The 11,982-nt window shown below is 45.5% G+C and overlaps 1 protein-coding gene across 4 annotated transcripts in view; it reads right to left on the reverse strand.

Moving 5' to 3' along the window:
• Window positions 1-934: 934 nt before the first annotated feature.
• cacna1g (calcium channel, voltage-dependent, T type, alpha 1G subunit) overlaps window positions 935-11,982 on the reverse strand; it is a gene marked incomplete at its 5' end in the record, with an annotated part of 186,344 nt that continues 175,296 nt past the window's right edge. For all 4 annotated transcript variants that reach the window (XM_080455501.1, XM_080455498.1, XM_080455499.1 and 1 more), the window contains 3 exons: window positions 935-3,016; window positions 8,377-8,546; window positions 9,469-9,634. In XM_080455501.1, the coding sequence (XP_080311627.1) occupies window positions 1,934-3,016; window positions 8,377-8,546; window positions 9,469-9,634 (1,419 nt within the window). In that variant the 3' untranslated portion in view covers window positions 935-1,933. The remainder of the gene's footprint in view (window positions 3,017-8,376; window positions 8,547-9,468; window positions 9,635-11,982) is intronic.

Consider the following 11,982-nt stretch of genomic DNA (forward strand, 5'->3'; position numbering starts at 1 on the left):
AAACATGTCGGTAGGAAATTGAGCAGAAACTTCCTCTTCCTCTTCTATTGGGGTGGGTCAACTTACCCACTGGGTCATCTTACCCCGTTCTCCCCTAATCCTTAATGAATTTATTCTGCCAATTCTTTTCACCACAAACTTTGCTACCACTTGAGGATCACAAAAAATGCGTAGAGACTGATATTAATTGATTTATGATTTTTGTCCAGAATAACACACATTTGTCAACAAAAAACTGCTCTACGCTCTTGTAATCTTCAGAAAGTTGACACTGTGTTAAGACCCATAAAGATCGAGCACATATTTTTTTTACAGCTCCTAGTATTTGATGATTTCTTGTCTATTGTATGTCTTTATATGTCTTGATGAATGGAATACATACAGGACCACAATGGAAACAAGCCCTCAGGGCTTTTTGTGTTATCCTTTTAGCATTATTGTATAACTGTACATGTGTACTTTTTGCAAACTGTTAATAAAGTATTCAATCAATCAATAAATCAATCAAGAGCAGCAGTGTCAGTGACAGTTGGGTGCTGCCACGTCCATGTGGACAACAGTGTGACATGTGGGCTGCTGGTGTACTGCAGCTGGCAGTAATTATTTTTATTTTTAACCACTTAAACCCTAGCGTCCCTATTCTGGGCATATGTCATAATAGGCAAACATTCAGTGGAAATAGCCGATCTACAACAAGCTTGTGGATAAGCTATTTTCGGCGAAGAGAATTGGTATCGAGCGAAAAAGGGAGTGGGCCAAGTATAGACCACTGGGGGACCCGATCAACAAAGTACAGTATATAGGTTTTAAGTGGTTAACACATGCTTCAATGTGCTAAATAAAACAACATACTTTGTTTGCAACAATAAAACACCACATTCTACTGTTTGTGCTTAAAAATCCAAGCTCAGTTTAATGACTTGTTTTTTTATATATATATATTATTCCTACAAATACATGGTTCTCAGCACTTTGAAAAATGTTCACTTTCCTTGGTAAATCAAGAAAGCTAGAAATATCCTACAGTGAAAAAAATGACAAAAACAACAAACAAAAACTGTCCAAACAAACAGGGGGAAAGAAATCACCAAAAAAAGAAGACAGGAAAATAAAAATATAATGAAAACAAATTTCTCTACATCCTGTACAAACACTATGGCCCAATAATTTAAGAAAATAGTGTCTCTAAAACGTTCATATTGCTTTGTACCACTGTTGCCCTTCAACTGGGCGCAGTCCACCCTGTGCAACACAGAGCGGTTCTGATGGCGGCCAATAGGGGGGGGGGGCTGCCGCCCCTAAATCCCACCACCACTGAATATCCACTCAGAGGTCATAGGGTCAACCTGCAGCCAGCGGCGTGCAGGAACAGTAGAAGAAGAAACAGTCAAGGTTGTTGTCTCGTTTCGTCTTCAGTTCATCACTGTGTTTTTCTTTTCTTTTCTCATGTTCTCGTTGTTTTTGGCAGTAACAATACAAAGACAAAGGGATGGTCACACTACTACAGTACTGCACTCCTTATGAAACCAAGGATGTTTTTTACTGTTTGTTGTAGCTTTACCATGTTTTACTCTCTACAGCATTATTACTAGGACTATCACCACCACGGGATACACCAAGTGCATCAGTGTGTCTGAGTGTGTGTGTGTGTGTGTGTGTGTGTGTGTGTGCGTGTGTGTGTGTGTGTGTGTGTGTGTGTGTGTGTGTGTGTGTGTGTGTGTGTGTGTGTGTGTGGTACAGTATGTGTGCGTTTTGGTGTGCGAGGAGGGTTGTTCATCCAGCGGGGGTGTGTGTGTGTGTGTGTGTGTGTGTGTGTGTGTGTGTGTGTGTGTGTGTGTGTGTGTGTGTGTGTGTGTGTGTGTGTGTGTGTGTGTGTGTGTGTGTGTGTGTGTGTGTGTGTGTGTGATTTGTTCTTTTGCTCTTGTTTCAGTGTTCAGTGCTCAGAGCTTGAGAAGGTGGGAAGAGTCAATAGCTTGGGGTTGGTGTTGGGGTTTGGCGATCCTCCGTCTGGGCCCACCACGCCTTCTCCCACCCCCAGATCAAAGGAGTCCTTTGAGTCGCTGGAGGGGGCTCGTCTCCTCAGGCAGGTGTCCCGGCTGGGCAGGGCGGTGGACATTCCCAAACCCCCCAGGCCTATGCTCCCGAGGCCCCCCAGGGCCGGGTGGAGCCCGGGCTGGGCTTCCAGTCCATCGGGGGGGTCCACAGAGATACAAGGGGGGCTCATTTTCTTCTTGCGTCGGGGGGAGGACAGGCTGGTCTGTGTCGGGGGCTGGCTCTGGATCTGCAGGCTGTCGGCCCGCGACACGAAGCCGGACGATGTGGAGGTGGTGCTCCGCTGCGGGCTGGACTCCACCAAGGAGCACACCTCCACGGAGTGGCGCCGCGGATCGTCCAGCCACGAGGACGGGCGTGGGCGGGGCAGGAGGGCGTTCCGGCCCTGCGTGTCGGCGCTGTGGAACCTCTTCAGTTGCCTCAGGAACGGGCTTCGACCCTGGCGGGGACCCTGGTAACCCTCGGTGTCGCCGCCGCCGCCGCCGCCGCCGCCGCCGCCGCCGCCGCCGCCGCCAACGGCCAGCTCCAAACCCGGCCCTTCCACCCCGATGGCGTCGTCGCTGCTGACCAGCGCCGCCCCGGTGATGAGAGACACTTCCTGGTCCGCCGACGCCTCCTCCTGTCTGTGCGATCGGGCCGGCGGGAGGGGAGGGGGCGAGGAGGAGTCGGAGGAGGAGGAACCGGAAGAGGAAGCGGAGTGGGTGGCGCTGCGGTACTGGTCGTGATGATGGGGTTGCTGCGTGTGCACGCTGTCTGGGCGCGGCGGTTTCGGGGAGGCGCCCGGGGTTGCAGGGACCAAGCGGAGAGCCGGGTGCTGATGGAGGGAGCTGGGGGAGGTGGGGGAAGAGGAGGAGGAGGAGGACGACGACGGAGGGAGGCCCAGAGAGGCTACATTCAGGAGCCCCTCGTTGCTTTCCTCTCCTCCTGAACACAGGGCCTCCTGAGAGTCAGTAGACACAGCAGCCTTGGGCGGGAGGATGTTGTTTAGGCAGGATGGAGGAGGAGGGAATGAGAGGGAGGGTGGAGGAGATGTAGACGGAGAGCAGGGGGTTTGGGGGAAGGGGGGATGGAGGAGATGAGAGGGGGAGACTAGTTAGTATGAGGTGGTGACCTGGTGAGGATGACCGAGTTGGAGGGTCAGAGTTCACAGTCTGACCAGCACACGTTCCCCCAGTGTCCCCTCTGTGAAAGTTTACTTTGTGACTGCACCGTATTCCATGACAATATCAAGATACTGTATGGACACACTGACATCACACATCATATAATGGACTAAACCAGTGGTTTTCATTGGTGGCACACCCATGGGCAAGTAAAAATCCAGGCACAGCTGTATGTACAGTATAACTAAAATAGACGATTTCAACGCTCGTTGTGAGTCTGCAGATCTGCTATTTTGCTATTTTCCTGATTTATTATTATTATAATGAATTCAAAATATATTGAAATGTAAAGTCATACTGTGTAACATTGACGACGTTTTGTGACACCTCTGGCAACTCCGTTGTCATTACTGCGTCTGTCTATGGTCTATTAGAGCTGAGAATTCCAGAATGAAAATAAATCCACAGAAATAGCGCTCCAAACTGAATCCTGAGTCCTAGCACCAAGTATATTGTGGAAAGTAACAACAATGTTGTCAGAAACGGTATGCATTAACTTTAAATCAATGAATATATTTCTGTATCAATTTGAGTGTCGGAGGCAGACCCTCGCCACTAAAATGTAAAAGAAAAAAAACAGATTTATGTGGAATGGTCCAAAAATATACCAGTGACATATTATATCAAAAATAACTTTTATATAAATGAAAAGGCTACACAGTATGACTTGAACATTTACGCCCCAAAATAGAAAGGCCAGGTTGAAAGTGCTTAATTTATTTCTTAGGGTATAAAATTATATATTATTATATATATAAGTATTACATATATTGTATTGGGATAGAGTGCACACTTGATAGTACAAATATAGTAAATACAAAATAATAATTCCTAACTTTTTAACAGTTGTACATATTGCAATATTAAAGTTTGGTTGTCACGAAATCCCAAGGCACACCTGGACTTGTCCCAGTCAATGTTAATTTCGTCGACTAAAACTATGACGGAAAATGGTGGTCGACTACCTTTTTTTTGTGACGAAAACTTAATAAAAACTAAAATAAAAGTTAAGGGTATGATGACAAAAACTATGACTTAATATAACGTCAATTTTGTCAACAAATAAAAACTATCTACAAGCTCACCACACGTCGCAGCGTATTCAAAAGACTATGACTAAAACGTATACATATTTGCTGTCAAAATGAACACGGGTCCCGGTGTGCCTCGGCACACCATTTGAGAACCACTGGACTAAAGCATAAATGATTATCCACAGGACAGAGGGACACTGCTTTTAGGGAAAGAAGCTGGCACACTGCACTCTGAGCCTGTTCAAATGACCTCTGCCCATTCACCCACATCTCTGTGTGTCTGTCAGTGGTGTGGAAACCACACCACTTTGCTTTGTAAGACCACTATGAGGTGAAAGGGGAATTGGCAGAAGGTGCACACATTATGCAGCTATAGGAGAGGAAGGGTTAGTAAGCACAATGGTTGACATAACCTCGTAAAATGTCCCAATGAAAACTCAAATGGCTTGGTCTAATAATCCCACTTTCACACATGATCACTGATCAGAAAAGACATTAACAGCAGTCACAGATCATTTATGAACTTGTGATAACTTATGAATTATGATCCCAATAAATAGGACATTTATAGAGGTGAGAGAAAAAAAAACAGGCCATGAATGAGTTTTGGGAAGCAGCATTTGGATCAACATCCAGAATCGTGAGTTCCCTGTGAGATTATGAATGATGTAATGATACTGACACCCAGTGGACAAAGACAGTATAGCCACGCCAGACCTGTCAACTGCAAATGTTGCACAGAATACGGTAAAGTGTACAGTCAACGTGTAACAAAAAATAAGTGACTTTATAATGGCACTAAAGATAATTTTTGTATTTTTGACTGTCCTGCCATTTTGCTCTCCATGTCATAATTCTTATGACACCTATTCCCTTCTATAAAACAAAATTAAAATAAATAAATAACAAGTGCTCTATGACCATGTTTGTATAAAATGGCCAAATAGTACATAATTATGGACAGAACTTGACGTTCTGCTGTAATCCCCTGAGTCGTATTATATCGTTGCTGTCGGGCAGAAGCCTTGTATCTCCATATGTCAACTGTTTATGTTTTTTACCCTCCGTAAATGAATGCCCTACTTCGTCATACAAGAGTGTCACACAAAAGTAGTGAAAATAGCCGATGCATTCGCGACGCATTGTGAGCTTGAGGATCGGCTATTTTCACTAATTCCGACCATTTTCGTCCCATTTCCTGAAAATGAGCGGTTTTGGAGGTACAAGGTTTCCGCCTGACAGCGATGATATGTGTAATAAGTGCACTGTATTGAAGTGATGCAGTGTTCTAATAGGTAGCTCCTGTTGTTTGTAAACGAGAAATGACGGTATAGGTGGAGTAAAGCTCTGTTAGAATCCACCAACACCACCCCAGGTTCAAGTGAAATGACACAGCTCTGCTGAGGAACACCTCCCAGGCTGTTTTCTACTCTAGTGGTTCTCAACCTGTGGGTCGGGACCCCCAGGGAGGTCCCCACATGATTTTTTGGGGGGGGGTCCCCAGATGACAGTGAAGTGGCAATATAAGGACTTTTAAGACCTTTTTAATATCTCAAAGAAAGAAAAAGAAAAGAAAAACACCATTACTGAATCAAAAGTAATCAACAAATTCTTCTATAAAAACTGGTCAAACATTGGCCAAATTGTGAAATTATATTCACCTGTTTCCTAGGCTGTGTGTTTTCCACTTCCTGTCGATTTGATCCAATGAAATCCAATGAAACTGGTCAGATGACCAATGATATCCAATGAAATCGACAGGAAGTGGAAAACACACAGCCTAGGAAACAGGTGAATAAGAAAGAGGCAAACATAGTGAAAGTAGCCGTTGACTGTGGAAGCGCACTGTGGAAGCGAGTCCAACACAATGTAATGCCTCAACTCCTACAATTCCAAGTGCTTATCAGGGTGGGGGAGTTCCCAGTTCAAATATGATTATTTTTGGGGGTCGCGGCCAGAAAAGGTTGAGAACCACGGTTCTACTCTGTACCCAGCTTCCTGCAGTCATGGCTACAGTTAACTGTGAGAGAGTTGCAGATGTGATGTGCTGTGTGGCTGATGATTAGCAGTAGACAGACAGACATTTAAATGAACATGAGGGAGGAGGAGAGGATAGGGACGGTGCCCGCGCGAGCACGTGTGTGCGTGTGTGCGTGCGTGTTTCTGACTGCCTATTAGAGGATGAATGTGAGGTCCAGTGTTTCTGAAAGGCCCAGTTGCAGCTAAAGTCTGCCTGTTTCACTGCTTCAGAAACAGGAGTATCTGTGTTTGAGCATTATCTCAGGGTCTGGTGGCTTTTGCACCCAACTGAGCTGGGATCAGCGACAAAAACGTCAACAAAAGATTCAACACGCGGACGGTGAGATGAGGACAGGTGGCGGTGATCGGGACACACAGGTAAAAGGGAAGACAGAAGAAGGAGAAAGGACATAGTCAACATTACGAGAACAATAGAACTGGGAGAGAAAAAGATTAGGACAGCTTTGTTCATGACAGAAAAACACAACGTGCAGAAGACAGACGACAGGCTTTTAAATCAAAGAGAAAAGGACATCAACACTGATGTGATGATATCATTCACTTATATGTGTTTAAATTAAAGCAATAATCTACACAATATTGAAGTTTGACACAATGGCGCCTCTTGCTGGCAGCCAACGGTAATTACTAAACAGTGCTTTCAATGAGTTTACGATCCTTAATTTACTTCCATTTACTGCCATTGAGGCTTCGCATTTTCTCTCAGGTCGGTACAAATCCTCACTCCTTAGGGTTGACAGACTCAAACCCCAACCCCAACCATGGCATTTAGGGGTGGTACACAGCCTGGGAGTGAATGTTACCCGAGAGAGATGAGACTATAGCTGCAGTGTGCTTGCACTTAGGCTTCTATGGGAAGGCACCTTCTACAGTATGTGAATTGGCCTTCTATGGTAGCGCTGGTCCATATCGTTAGAAGGAGTTCTCCTATAGGAAAACTCCTTCTAACGCTATGGACCAGAGCTACTGTACTTCTATGGGAACATGAGCCTATAGTCATAGGGTCGTGTCAGGGACAGGGGAGCGCTGGTTTTATTTCACTCAATGTCTTGCGTATGTCAGGGATGGGACATATTCCACACGTGAACTTTCGAAACAGGCGATAACTTATTCCGTCCACCCACCACTACTTGCCAACTCAGACGGCGTGCTTGACCACGTGCTGCTCGCCGCAGACTCTCGCTCGTCTGGCTGCATGCTCGGGTACGCTCATGAGCCTCAAGGCTTCACTGTCGGCAAACTGCCTTGTTTCCCATTATTGAATTTACATCTAAATTAGGGCTGTCAAATTATAAAAAAATGTAATCAGATTAATCACGGATTAATCATTAATTAATCATGATTAATTACCATTCGTAACTATGCCCAAAATATGGCCATTTTCTCTGTATATTTTTGTGGGAATGGAAAGATGAATGACTCTCTCTCTCTCTCTCTCTCTCTCTATTTACATGATTTGAGCCGCTGCCTATAGCCTACGTACATTTCACAGCCTTAATCGAATTAATTCCATAAATGAATTGACTCGGTTATTTTGACAGCCCTAATGAAACCATCTTAATGTAATGCTAAAATGTATGTCTATATGGGATTATTAATGTTTCAATGTGGCTATTATGTATGAAAAGGCATAGAAGGGGCATTCCCTAAGATTAGCAAAGGGGCTAAGAACGTAAGCGCCCACACACTGATGAATAAAGGGATAGTTTACCCGCAAAATGACTTTTTTTCTATCGATTAGTCACCCCATGGAGACTTGAATTCATGGATTTGTATTTGTTTTTGTCACATTCCTAAGCCAATCATTTGATGACCGGCAGCGGTTCCGGTAGGAGACAAAATAAAGAGTCTCCTTTGTCTCTCCTACCGGAACCGCTGCCTACCGGTCCGCTGGTCATCAAAATATTGGCTTGGAATGCGACAAAAACTAAAAAATATCCATGAATTCAAGTCTCCATGGGGTGACTAATCGATAGATAAAAATACTTTTTTTGGGGTGAACTATCCCTTTAACCGAGAAGGCTGCTGGCTGGAGTGTCATTTTGCACCTCTCTGTGTCAGTGTAGAGTTGAGTGTGTGTATTGTACCTGTCTGCGGAGCGTGCGGTTGAGTGTGTGTGAGCGCCTGGGCGGCGGGAGGCGGGGTATGCTCTCGGAGTGGGCGTGGCTGTGGGGGCTGATGGGTCTGAAGAGCTCCATGGGGACAGAGAGCTGCTGGGAACAGACCTCTGGTTGGGAACGCACCGAGCTCCTGGAGCCTGCCCACAAACACAAGGACCACAATATATAGATACTGTATATCGTTGTTGTCCAGTGGTGTAAAGTAACATTTACTCAAGTACTGTTTGAAATTAGCCGACACATTTCATACATTTGAAAACTTCTACTAAGTACATTTTGATACCAACACTTTTGTACTTTTACTCAAGTACATTTGAGTGAATTCCGGACTTTTACTTGTAACAGAGTATTACTACATTGCAATATTGATACTTTTACTTAAGTAAAACATTTGAGTACTTTTTCCACCACTGTTGTTGTCGGGCAGAAACCTCTTATCTCCGCATTTTAACTTTTTGTGTTTCTTTTCCCGTAAAATGAATGCCCCAGCCCTACTCGATCATAGTGTCACACAAAAGCATCAAAAGTAGCAGAGAGCAGCAGATGTGCTAGTAGAGTAGTAAAGGAACTGTTTTGGACATAATGAGGTTTCCACCCGACAGAGACGATGTTAAAGTTACATAGCATGAGCATAAAACGGGTTGGTGGTCCGCCCTCGAAATGACCTGCATCTGCCCCGCACTGTGGTCAAACCAGATGGCATATCAACAAAAGATATTTAAAACTTCACTCCACAATTCCATGTCCTACCCGGCATTGGGGGGGATAATGCGTTATGAGCTTCATGGCAGTACTAGTTGTCAAGCAGTAGGTGTCCTACCCAACAACAGTGTCCAAATGTCTCAATGTTTACAACCACTGGAGACGTACTATTTATATTTTGTTAACATACTGTACCACACAGATAGATTAATATCATGTTGTATTTATCAAAATAAGCTGTGGATTGCAGCTTTAACATTATAATAAGCCGCCTCACACAGGGCACACTCTGCTCTTACTCTTCTGATACATCAATGCACCACTGGGGTCATTCATGGATGTCCATGCCTGGTTTACCTGAATGGGTCCTCCGTGGGCCCTCCGTGTGCTGGGCCCCCTGAGCCTGTACCGACACGAGGAACATGTAGCTGTCGTTGGGCAGGGAGTGTGTGCGGCCCACCGTGGACTTCCTGACACTCAGCAGGTGGTCCTCCAGTGGCTCCCCCGGGTCTAGCTGCTCTGTCTGGGGAAGGAAGGAGGGGGGTCAGTCTCTGGGAAATGTCAGGTAGCTTCTCTCTCTCGCGCACACAAGCGCACACGCACACACACACACACACACACACACACACACACACACACACACACACACACACACACACACACACACACACACACACCCACACGCACACACTTTGTCTGTCTTTACCACAGTAAACAGAGGCAGTAGCCATGAGCAAGCATGTAGCGACAGACAGGGTCTGCACATCGGGGGGGGGGGGGGGGGGGGGGAAGGCGGGGGACATTAAACTGGCACAGAGCTGGCACAGATCACAGAAACTAGACCTGGCCTAAATTGAAATCAGCGTGGATATAATGAACGGGGGTGAACGACGAAGACGGCAGACTTTCGTCCCATGGTGATAACCGCCATGTTAGATCTGTTCTGTTGATGTGTGCCAGGAACGGGGTCAGAGTCCCGGAGCCGGTGGAACAGACGACGAGGCGCGTCGCAAAAATCCTGAGCATCAGTTTAACTCTTGGAAAAGGTTGACATAATTGGAACCGTAATTGACACTCAGGATTTCGCTGCGCACACCAAACCTCCCACGCACTTCACAACCACCTGCCAAGAATGGGCACAATAACTAGAAATAGAGTGAGAACTACCACCACAACACTGGTCACACAAGAAGACAGCTGACGGCACAAACCAAGAGAGAGGGAGAGAGGACAGATGTAGGAAAGGACAGAGAGGAAGGCTGGACAGACACATAAAGCATATAGGAAGAAGTTAAAAGGGAAAGATAGGTAGTGTGAGTGTGAGGTACAGTATAGAGAGTAAAGTATAGAAATTAAGAAGAAGGAAAGACGAGAGAGAGAGAGAGAGAGAGAGAGAGAGAGAGAGAGAGAGAGAGAGAGAGAGAGAGAGAGAGAGAGAGAGAGAGGGAGAGTGAGAGAGAGAGAGAGGGAGAGTGAGAGAGAGAGAGAGCGAGAGAGAGAGAGAGGGGACTGCAGGACGTAGCAGGTGTTCTACTCTACTGGACAGGAACGTTAACATACACCAAGCTGGAAAGGTGGAATGAAGAAAGGGAGAGAGAGAGAAAGAGAGAGCGAGAGAGAGAGAGAGAGAGAGAGAGCGAGAGAGATTCTTCAAGGGCTTTCAACTCCACATGGGCTCCTCTGTCTAATCACTCGTTCCATTTGATATCCCTGACGGCGAGATCCACTTAAAGTTGATTTAATGTGTGTGCAATTGGCTCCGGGTGGCCCCTGCCTGATAGAGCTGGAAGGCATGGGCTTTGGTTTGGACTGATAATACATGGAATCATCCCACTGATCAATGCCCCTCACTGGCACAGTAAAAGTGTTAAATTAATGCTCCGGGTTTGTCTGTGCGTGATGAATTAAAGAGTGAAAGACCGGGGAGCCACAGGGAGGTGATCTGAACACTAATGAGCCAAATTGAATGTTAATCATCACCACCGCTCGTCCCGAGTGACTTTGATCATGGAGAACAAAGCTGTTCAGGGTACCGTTGTCCTCTTTTTCAATGACCAAGCCATTACGGGAGAGTAAATGGGAGTACAATAATGAAGAGACTCACCTTGATCTTTTACCATAGTCTACTCTATTCAATCACAAACTCACCACCTGGTCTGAATATTAATCTATGACATAATTATCCTGTGTCTGGGTGGCGCTACACAGTAAGGTTCCTGCCCACCACCTTGGAGACCGGGCTATGAGTCCTCCCTCCATGGTGCCTCCGGCTTGCATGGGTCCCTCCGCCGTCGGTATATGCGAGTGTGTGAATGTAATGCACATTTTAAAGCGCTTTGGATAAAGCCGCTATGTAAATACACCCGCTACCATTTAGAGGTGTGGGATAACACTGATCCTTGACAGTTTCTCAGCTTCTTGATTTGAAGTTTAACAACATTCAACTAAACTAAGTACATATTATTTTCAGATTTCAATGTATGATCCCTCATTTGAAAGCTTACAAACACTTTCAAACATTTTCTCCCAGAACGTGTCACAAATATCCAGTCATCTCTCAAATGTGTGCAAGTTCAGTGATGGGACTAATATGACGCCCAGTAGTGGGCTCCCAAACTTAACCACTTAAACCCAATTTCACCAAATCTCTTTAGATCTACAAGATGTACAAGCTTGTGTATCTGCTGTTTTTGCTGAATGTTCACATTATTTTCACCATAATGTTCACCTATAATGACATTCCCACAATAGGGATGCTCGGGTCCATGTGGTTAAGCCTGAGAGCCAGCTGTTGTGCCCCTCTGAGCGGCAATGCAGAGGAGGGGTAAGTGGATTTGAAAGTCACTCTGGGAAGGAAACACTATAAGATAC

This window comes from Gymnoscopelus braueri (assembly GCF_963280865.1).
Source record: "Gymnoscopelus braueri genome assembly, chromosome: 17".
Classification (NCBI taxonomy): domain Eukaryota; kingdom Metazoa; phylum Chordata; class Actinopteri; order Myctophiformes; family Myctophidae; genus Gymnoscopelus; species Gymnoscopelus braueri.